This window comes from Buceros rhinoceros, unplaced genomic scaffold (genome assembly GCF_000710305.1).
Source record: "Buceros rhinoceros silvestris isolate BGI_N320 unplaced genomic scaffold, ASM71030v1 scaffold7030, whole genome shotgun sequence".
In the NCBI taxonomy this organism is placed as follows: domain Eukaryota; kingdom Metazoa; phylum Chordata; class Aves; order Bucerotiformes; family Bucerotidae; genus Buceros; species Buceros rhinoceros.
In genome coordinates, this window is record NW_010388941.1 from 36,066 (window position 1) to 46,812 (window position 10,747).

The 10,747-nt window shown below is 49.3% G+C and overlaps 1 protein-coding gene across 1 annotated transcript in view; it reads right to left on the minus strand.

Annotated features, from left to right (window-relative positions):
• ITGB5 (integrin, beta 5) overlaps positions 1-10,747 on the minus strand; it is a 57,940-nt gene that overhangs the window by 27,796 nt on the left and 19,397 nt on the right. Inside the window, exons 5-9 of the mRNA XM_010132142.1 lie at positions 5,941-6,102; positions 4,625-4,720; positions 3,478-3,567; positions 455-593; positions 67-74 (exon numbers count right to left, since the gene is read on the minus strand). Coding sequence (XP_010130444.1) covers positions 67-74; positions 455-593; positions 3,478-3,567; positions 4,625-4,720; positions 5,941-6,102 — 495 coding nt within the window. The remainder of the gene's footprint in view (positions 1-66; positions 75-454; positions 594-3,477; positions 3,568-4,624; positions 4,721-5,940; positions 6,103-10,747) is intronic.

Genomic DNA, 10,747 nt, shown 5'->3' on the forward strand with positions numbered 1-10,747 from the left:
TGCTGGTCACACTATTGCTGATACAAGCCAGGATGCTAATATAAGCCAGGATTCTCAAACAGTAACAGGAAAACCTTGACATTTAATGGACCAGGAAAAGAACAGCAGACCACAGTAATAAAACCTTTGCAGGAGAGAGCCTGACTATCTGGGATTAGAGAAAAAAAAAAGCCCGTTCTTGCCTATTGTGTCCTGCTGCCTGATCAAGACCTTTTGGCTTAGGGTGCTGTAGACCAGGTGCCTGTATTCACTCTTCCCTCACAGCTGACCTTGGGCTGATCGCTGTCACCCAGAGCCATTTCCAGCAAAGCCATTCTCTGTGGGTTTCTATATTAACCTGGCACGGTGTGAGAAGAGCAGAGGAAGATGGGCAAAGCTGTACTTTACTGCCCAGGGTGAATATTGAGGGAGGAAGTGAGGGTGAAGCATAATTCTCCAGGACTGAAAGGCAGACTCACCGTATCTCCTATTTTGAGATCCCCGCATTTCCTGAGCCCAGGATAGGACAACCCGTCCTGGCACGTGGCAGTGAAGGTCAAGCCAATGTCCTCAGGGCTGTCCCAGACTGTGAGCTCCACCTTGGACCGAATACTCTAGAAACACAATGGGAAAGCAAACCATCAGGTTCCCAAAGGCAGGTGAGTTTCTACTGCTTTAGTCTCTTCTCTTGATATTTCCAAGGGGTGGCTAGGACATCCTTGCACCTATATGAAAAAAAATCACCTCTGCACACACACTGCCATTTGGGGTTGACATAACCATATCAGGAGACTTCTGATGAACGCAACTAGACTCATGGGGAGCCTACAGCCCCTGCAGGTGGGATATGCCCTCTAGGGCAGGTGCGATGACATAGTCAGAAAAGATAGGGATGTACAAGAGAAAGAAAGAAGAAAACATTCTTGACCACAAATAGAGCATCTCTGAACCAAAGGTCAGAGCTTTGTGCACATATCTCCCCCTCCTCCTCCCCATAAACCAGCCCCTTAGGGAAGCCCACAGCGTGATTCTCCACTGGCAGTCATCTTGTGATGTCCATCATACAGCACAGAGAAGGTGTAAAACTATACCACCTCTGTCCTGCTTTCCTGATTTCAGCCAACTGGACAGAAGAAAATGTATTTTCCCTCTTAGGAGAAAATGCCAAACAAGAAGTATCCTTTCAGATGTGTCAGCTGGAAACACCACCATAGGAAAAAATAAATGAAAATTCTCTTTGCAAAACTTTTCACACTGAAAAACATTTTCCAATGGAGCGGTTTTGGTATGGTCTTACTCCCTTTCTTCTGCTTCCCATCTCTCCACCCTGCTGCACACACAGACTTCTTAAGTAAAAACAAAATGTAATTTCTAAGTATTAAGTCGGAATGAGGTTGTTTTGTTTAATTCTTCCAATGGCTGGAACCGATTTTTTTACGAGTGGTGTCCAAAAACAACAAAGGTTTTCAAAAAAGGAGCTTTTTGTACAAATATGTTTATTTTCCAAAGCCAGCTTGCAGCTCTGTCTATCTCCCCCTTGTCTAGAACCCTCACCAAAATGGCCAGATTAAGAAAAAGTACTAATTCAGACCTCTTGCCAGTCCATATGATAACAAAACCCAGGTTTACACACCAGCAAAGAGCTAATGCTTTTGGAAACAGGCAGGAAATACACGAGTTTTGGGCAGATGAATCCAAACAGCCCTTGAGGAAAGAAAGGAATAATTTCTCATCTTTCTGCTGTAACGGAGGAGCTGTTCATAGGGTGGCAATTTGGGGCATCCATCACCTGCGGGCTGAATACAGCGTGTGCTGGTAAAGCTGAGTACACTGCTCTGCCCAAAATTATCCTGCAGAAATTAGCTGATAACGCCCTCTCATCTGCTTGCCCAGCGCATCTCATTTGGGGCACAGCAGAAGACAGGGCACCAGGCCAGCCTTTGGTATAACCTTGCATGGGCCCTTCTGATGTTCTTACACAAGTGTCAAGATCTCTTATTAGCCCTGTTGAATTTAAATGTAAATTAGTCACCTTGCACCGTTACACAGCAATACCTTCTCCCAGCACCGCAGCCACCATGAAGGGCTATGGCAGACTTTGCTACTGCGTTCTTTCGTGGTCCCCAGGACTGCTGCGCCTTCAGGGACAAGGGAAGGATGCTGGAGAGAACTAGAGGAAGGATCCAGCCCTGAGAAGGAGCGTCGTCTTTGCCTGAAATAAAGCTGTTTGCTATGGCCCAGGGGAAGTTCAAAGACATAGTCATTTCAGTGTAAAAACAAGGAAATCCTGAACTGGCAGCAGCTCCAGTGATGGCTGAGGTGAAGGCCACCTGCCATGGGAAACCCATCGGTGGTGTAACGAGAAAAGTATCCAAGATCTGCCTGGATTTGGTTTAGGAAAGCGTTTTTTAAACCTGCGGCCTGTTTGCTCCCTTCAGTCCAAACCCAGCCCATGTGCCCAGGCACAGCCCCAGCACAGCCCTCCAGGTGCCTTTCCACCTTCTAGCTGTGTCATAATTTGGGAGAAGGGCTTTTTTGTTAGTGAGGGCAGAGAAAAAAGCAGTCCCTGTTCTCTTTTGCTTCACACCCTGCGGGATGAGGGACAGGCAACAGCATGCTGAGCAGAAGGAAAAAGGAGATGGAAGATGAAGAGTTGGAGGAAAAGGATCTCGAGGGTAATACAGGCCCTGAGCAAGTCTGATGTATGCATTGGTGGAGGGAAGTAGACGAGAGAGGACCAGAGATGGCCAAATCACTAATGAGGAGAGGTTGAACCCAAGCCCAAAGCACCAGCCACTGCCGCCCCGCAGGAGAAGATGGTCACAGATGACGGATTTCTCCAGGGTCAGAGTTTCCTTTCCTTGAGAATTAAAAAAAGGTTCACTCCCACTTGGGAAGCAGAAATTTTAGACTTCTTCCTCAGTGAGAATTTCCTCCTCCATTTCAGAAAAAAAACCCAAAGCTAGCGAGAGGATACGAGCTGGGTGGGCACCAGGTTTCCCGTGGCCCCTGGCTGCCCACAGCACATGCAGGAGCTGCTGGCTCTCAGCTGCATGCCCAGGGGTCCCAGCCTGCACCTACCACCCAGCTGAACATAGTCTGTGACCAACCCTGGTCTCATCAACAGATTGCACCACACAGCCCCTTCCACGGGGCACCTCGGTCTCAGCATCCTAGTGGTTTCAGCTGCACTGGAAAGCTGATAAGCAAAGAGGATGAGGGAGCAGGGGTGGGGACATTAGATTCCCAATGGTTTTCATCAGTTTTTATCCATCTGCACATGAGGGACATGGGCTGAAATCTCTGTTGTATCCCTGTGCTCTTCCTCCATGTCACACACCTTGCGTCCCTGCCCAGGGTGGGTGCCCCAGTTCCGGCAGTGTGTGGAGGGCTGGGGAGGGAGGCGACCAAGCCGGGTGGAATACAGTGGGGAGAGGCGAGCTGGCTGAGCTCTTGGCGCTTCACACGACAGCAGCTGTGGTATTAAAATGCACTTACGTTGTAGGCCTTGACAATCAGCTCAATGATATTCTTGGAGTCTTTGTGCAAAATCTCCACTGTTGTCCCAGGAATCAAAGCAGTAAAGTTCTGAAAAAGAGAAAAAAAAAAAGAAAATGAAAGAAAATGCTGAGATACGGAGAGGAAAACAGAGGGCAAGAAGGGACCGACCCCGTGCCAAGGACTCTGGCCACACACCCTGCCCCATCGTCTGGTGGTGTATATGGTACAGCTTGGCTCCCATTAACACAGAGCTTTTTGAGGGCAAAGCATGGCATGTTGAATGCTAAACAAAGCTCTTGGCCACAGGACAGGGACCAACGGACATGAGTCTGCTGCCTGAGGGGGCAAGCCCCAGCTGCTGTGCACTCACAAGAGCCAGCAGGGCAGGGAGGGAGGTGTGGCTGCCCCATCTCGCCTCACAACCCCGAGCATCCCCAGGAGAGCGGGTGGGGAATGAGCTCAGCCCTTTTGCTCTCCAGGGGCAAGCAGCAGCATCTTGACCATAGCAACGTGGCTGCTTGTTGTTTTTGCTGGAGCCTCAAGAGCCAGAGCTGAGGCTTCTGAAAGCAACCCCGCCTGAAACACCTCCCCTACATCTGCTGAGGAGCGGAACCCTGTGGGGCAGCTCCAGACACAGGCCAGCCCTTGCAGCTCAGGACATCTTTTCCTATCGGAGGGGAGAACAGGGATGGCAAAGGAGTTCAAATTGTGTGTGGTGTGTGGGGCCCTGGACTCTGTGATGGAAAAACACAGCTGGGCAGAAGGACTGCGCGCCATTAGGTAATGGGATTGAGTCACTGCAGAATGGCTTGAACAGGTTCCTGCTCCCTCACACGCCACACGGCTGGCAGCCATCCGACCATCCAGATTAACCTGCAGTCTATTTTCGGTCTTCACACGCTCTCTAACATCTACATCTGTTTGCTCTAAGAAGCTTTAGTGCTTTTCGCTGAGAACACAGACGAGGAGGGACAGCAGGCTGAGCCTTGCCTGCCCGCATCTGCCTGGCCCTGCCGGCCCTACCAGCAGCACGTGGCTGCACACACGGGCACTTGCAGGAGCCTCCGCTCCACAGTGCCAGCAGGAAGATGCTTACAGGAGACATTTAAATCTCCCCCAGCCCAGGCAGCTTGGTGGTGCTTACCTTGTACAGGACGTAATGACTTTTTGTAACAGCGAAAATGAGGTGGATGTTGTTTTCAGCAAGTTTCTCCCCAAGAAGTGCCAGGGAAGGATAATCCTAGGGGCACAGAAAGACTGAAGGGTAACACAGAAATAAAGACTGATTTCATCACTCTTATCCTCCCAACAGCAAAATTCATTCCAGAAACGTGGCATGTTTTCTTGTGGGACAAAGTTCCTGATGTACCAGCACAATTCCAGCTGTAATAATAAAAATTCTGTCATCCCTGAAATACTCTGCTGCACCTTTCACTAGAATATATAACTGACAACATCATTAGTTGTAGCAACACTTGAAACACTAGATTTCTTTCTTCCTCTTTCTGCTTTGCCATCAGCAGATGCACATGTCTAACAGGCTGGCTGCTATCTGCAGGGATGCAAAGCAGGGAAAAAGCAGGAAAATCCCAGGCTGCTTCTGAAGTGCTGTCCTCCAAGAAATCACCTCATTTGCTTGCAGACTGGAGGGCAGATTGAGAGACTCCAAGACTTAAATGCCAAGGCAGCATCCCCACGCCAGCTCCCCAGCACAGCCCCACGTCAGTCCAGGGGCTGTACTCCAGTCCACATATGCCTGCTAGGACTGCCGAGGTGGGTGGAGGGAGGGTTTCACCAAGGATCCCAGCTTCACCAACAGAAACACCTCCCGTTATGAGGCAACACACATGCAGGAACACAAATCCTATGTAGTGCTTGTGATCTGATGAACAAAGCACCCTTCTGCAGAAGGACGTGACCATCAGGGAGCAGGCAAGTGCTCATTCACCCCAGAAATTTCCTCCACTGAATTTAAATTTTAAAAAAGGGCCAGTTTGTCTATCTATCACTAAGATCTGTGTTGGTGTTGTGCTCAAAGGCTGTGAATACTAGAAGCATCCTTTTGTGCTCAACAGTGTAGCCACATCAAGGTAGACTCAGCCTTCCCAGTGAGAAGCTGCCAGTCCACTGGACATTCTAGAAAAGGGATGACGTATTTTAGGTTTTCTCTACACTATGCAGGCAAAATCTGATGCTCTTCAGGACACCAAGTTACTGTGCAATGAGCCCTGAAGGAATTCACTAAGCCCTAACTCATTCTGAGCATCACAGAAGCATTCACTGTGGGGGATGCATGAAAGGAACCACAAATTTTATTTGAGTACTGCAGAAGCAGATGAAATCATGTTGGTCAGGATGTGTGTTTGCCAAAGGCTGCTGGAGTCAGGAATGGCTGGTGTCCAGAGAGGTCCACCAACACCTAGAGGTCACTAGGGGATGGGCCCCCGTGTCTCCTCTCACCAGCTGGCTGGACGCACTGTACTCGTTGGCTTCATTCAGGTGGCACTGGCCATCATGGGGCTGCACCAGTCCTCCCAGCTTCCCATCCAGTGCTATGTGGGGCACGTCATCTGTTGTGAAGACCAGCAGGTGAGAGGCCTCCTTACGCCAGCCGATCTTCTCCTGGGGGAAAACAAACCTGTGAGATGGCTGGTCCGGCCCTGCCAAGCCCAAGCTTTGCCCCTCACCCTGCACATGGTTCCAGCCATGCGCCCACCCAGCAGCAGAACCCGTTAGCACTAATTAGAAGAGCTCTGTAGTCCTGTCCACCCATCCTTGGCAAGAAAACAAAATGTCAGGGGCCCATCTAGCATTTCCCAGTATCTCCTTTCAATGCACTTACTTAAAAAGGCATGAGAAGGTATATTGACTGTCCACCAGACCTCCTCTACCCAGATCCAAGATCCAAGATCCAAGAAAAAGAATTTCAGCTACCTGTATAGCCAAAGGAGACCTGCCAAATTCCTCCAGACACATTTAATCTGACCTTGTTCCCTCAGCTCTGCAGAGTGGGCAAGGCAACAGCGAGAGCTGCAATATCCCCAATCAGCAGTTTCATCGCCACCCACTCATGAGCGCTGCTTCTGAGCTGTGAGATACAGCGAGGTCCCTGCCCAAGGGGCTGGCTTTGGTGCACCCACGAGCAGGCACAGACACCCTGTGCAAGCACCAGCCGTTATCACCATCTTTGCATGGAGGGAGATGCAGGGATAGATTTCTTTCCAAACCAAGAGATAACGTTTAGTGGATAAATGTTTCCCTCCCACTGAACTTCTTCAGGCTGCCGGCTTTGCATCGGCCCAAGAAGCATTGCTGTGCCTACAACAGCACACTGAAGCTGTCTGTTGCAATGGAAGTGGAGGGAAACAGAGAAGCCCAAAGGAAAGTTTTGGAAACCACAGTGCTGCAGCACACTCCCTGTGCTCACTGGCTGCTCCCGCTTCCAGCTCATGCCAACTCAGGCAGGCTGAGGTCCCGCCTGCCAACCACTGCAGGGAGATCCTGCTGCAGTGGATAGGAGCCAGAAGGCCCATCTCCAGAGCTGCTTCCTGGGCTGGCCACACTTCACTGTCTGCCAGCAAAGATGCAGCCCCACACCTTCCCTTCCCACATACATCCAGCATCCCCCTCCCTCCAGCCCCAGGCTGGGAGCAAGACAGTGCAAATCCCTTGGGCAACCTTGTCTGTCTGCCAGCAAAGATGCAGCCCCACACCTTCCCTTCCCACATACATCCAGCATCCCCCTCCCTCCAGCCCCAGGCTGGGAGCAAGACAGTGCAAATCCCTTGGGAAGGACTGAGGGAAAAGCTAGTAAGAGCTCACTGACAGGAACATGGTGCAGATGAATATATCCAACTTCTCCAGAGCTTACTGCTCAGCTTATTTAAGCAAAATCTGAACTCTGCTTTGTTTTACATTAACACACAGCAGCCTGGCTGCAAAGACACTTCCTATGGAAAGCGCTGGTGTGGGCAGGGCAAGAGGGCAGAGCAGGCAGAATGATGCAGAATCACGGCTGCCAGCGCAATTTCCGCCTGCAAATGTGAGTCATAGCCCAAAGTCTGCTAATCTTGCCAATAAATATAACTCTTGCTTCAGGGATGCTATTCCAGGGTAGATTTCTTTTTCCTCCCTACTGCAGAGGGTCCTTTAACGGCATTTTAAAGATACACACAATGCAAATAAGGCCACAGGAAGAAATCTTTGGCAACAGACATCCTTTGCCGTGTACCAGCACATCACAGTCCAGCTCAATGAGCAATGAGGACTTTTTTGCTCTCTGGGAAGCAGGAGCCATTTCACTGGACAAAAGGCAAAATCTTCATGCCAAAATGTAATTTCTTAAGGACTGAAGTTACTATGGCTCTATCAACGCAAGAGGCAGTTCTCAGTCTACTCAGCCACCAGACAGAAGCCCACCCAGTTCACTTCTCTTTGCGAATCCAAAGCTGATTTTTTTTTTAAACTGAGGCTAAGAAACTCACAAAGAGATTAAAAGGTTTAATCTGAGTTTCATTTCCCTAGAAAATTGCTACGCAAAAAGAAAACAAGCTGCATTCCAGCAGCCGGTACGAAGCTGCTTCAGAGGTGATGCTGCTGTTCACCTGCCTGCTAAGGCCCCAGTTTAATGACAGGCCAAGCATCCCTTTGCAGACAAACTCTCCACGCCTCCAACACACACCTTCCCACATAAACAGTATCAGAACTGCTTTGGTTGCTGAGTTCAGGAACTCACTTCCAAAAAGCAATAGGCATCCACAGTGTCGGTGCCAATATCTGGGCACTGAGAGCATCTGGTGCCTCAGAGCATTGGACCAGGGTGTTTCTGATGGTGTGGCTGAGCCAGTGCAGATGCCACCCCAAAACCACTGGAGACTTATGGAAAAAGCACCTGGAGAAGCTGGCAAATCGAGGAGCCGCCGCATCTCATGCTGCCAGTGGCTTCCAGGCACTGGAAAATACAGCTCTTCAACATGCAGTTTCCACCGCCAAACCCAGAGCTGCACTTTGTTCCGTTTAAAACAAATAACCAAAGGGACTTTCATTTATTTTTACTGGACCGGGGCTGTTGAACAGAAAAACCTGCTTTGACATCTGTCTCCTCATCTGGTTTCTGATCCTCATGGGATATGAGGGACTTTGAAAGCAGGGGTGGGACCTGACCCAAAGCAGAGTTGGGAAGATGTGTCTCCACAGGGCTGGGCATGCCACAGATCCTGCCCTTACTCCTACGACCAGCTGCAGCTGCCTCCCATACCCCAAAAGACCAACTTCTCATGCCTCACAGCCAACAGCGACTGGCAAACCTTCCACAGCTGCTTCAGCACAGCACAGCCATCCAAATTTCTACTGAACAGGCTGCAAAACCCTGCATCAGTATTTCCAAGCCTGAAATAAGTATCTACATTTATGCTTTGGGCACTGAATAAAAAGGGTTCGATGCCAAGATATCAACTACCAAGAGACCTCCCTGGATTCGTCAGTATGTCTAAAACTTCACCAGTTTTGCAGGTGCAGACATTTTTTGGAAGCAAGAAACCAATACAGGTGCAAGACAAGTATGTCTTAGGGATTCGAAGCCAAAACCTCCTTTGTCTGGTGTAGCTCTGAAAGGCACGTCAGTGCCTCCCAGATGCCGCGGCCATCTCCACGTACCGCTGTCTAGCAAGTACCAATTGAAACCATTCCAAAAGACACTTTATTTTCTAATCCAATATTATCTCCTTGCTGCATCTTAGTATGTAAGATCTGAAACTTTTACATACCACCAAACCATACGATACTTGCACTTAAAGAATGGCAGAAAACCAAAATACTGCAAATGGAAAAACGTCATGACAGAAGGTTGATTAATATTCCTGGCTTATCATTTTAGCATCAGGATAAAGGCTTATTGTCTCTGGCTCTTTCATTGCCTCCAGAATAACATTTACCATATCTCCATCTTTCAGCAAGAAGCCAAACCCTGGGCCTGCTCATTAGCCAGTGTTGGCTGTACAAACGTTCCCCCTCCTTGGGCTGAAAAGCAGGCCAAAAAAACGACTTCAGCTCTTAGATAGCTCATGCAGAAGAAATGCTTTATATGAATTACAGTATAAAAACACCTAGTCAACAGAGTGGGTATTGTTTCTGACACCTCAGCGCTTGAAAGGGAGAAGACCACACTTGGACACTGGCTTGAAAACAGCAAGGCTCTGCCACGACCAGCTCTCCCTGGACATCCCCCTTGATGTGACAAACTCTGCCGTTGAGCACAAAGTACTTCCTCGTCAATATGCTGCATTGCCCTGAAGGCAGGGTACTTTCTAAGGCCATCACTGCCCTGATTCTTGGGGTTTGAGTATGATAGAGGGTGAAAGCTGGAAAAAGCTGGAGCATGCCAGCGAGATGCAATGGGGTACCACAGCAGTGATGAGAAAAACCACCCCATAAGCCACCAAGGTATCCGTATACTGCTCTCCCTGCACCAAAGGAAAACAGTTCCCAAGTTACTAGAAACTAGTTTATGCAGGGTTTAGTCTCCATGATACTTCATTAATCGCTGCTGGATGCAAAGCATCCTTCATTGCAACAAAGAGCATCCTTGCCAGGAAGCAGCACTTCGCTGCCACCCTAGATGTCAGCCACCTTCACCCATCCACCGTGGTGGTGTTCAGTCCCACCACAACCCACAGCCATTGACTGATTTGGACCATCATTTGGCCACCGCGAGGGAAATTAATCACTAAGTTCCCATTTTGGCTATGGGACTTAGGAAGTCAATCAGCTGGCTCGAAGTTTTGATTGTTCTAACTCTGGACAGACAGAGCGTTTGCTGCTCATGCTGCTACCAGCAGGCAGCTGCTCCACCCAGCAAGTGGCAGCGCAATTTATGGCGCAACCAGTTCTCCTGCCTCACATGCCAGTCCTGTGGACTTTTTCCCACACCCAAGCTCCGGTAATTAATCAACCACTGCGGATGCAGAAATTCCTGTTGTGACCTGCCATGTGATGCCAAGAGCCCTGCAAGTGCACACGCTCACCTCTGCTCACCATTCCTAGAGGCTGCTCAGTCCTGAATTTGAATGGTGCCAGCATCTAAATTCATCTTCTGAATTTAGAAGGAATCAGGCTGCACACGCAAGAATCACAGTCAAAGATTTTGGTCCTTACCAATAGTTTGAGACTGGCACAAATGTGTAGAAAATGTCTTGCAGGTCTCCTGCCTTCCACCAACTCCTCCAAAACAAGCTCTTGTGATACAGGCCACAGTATTTCTGCACTGTAG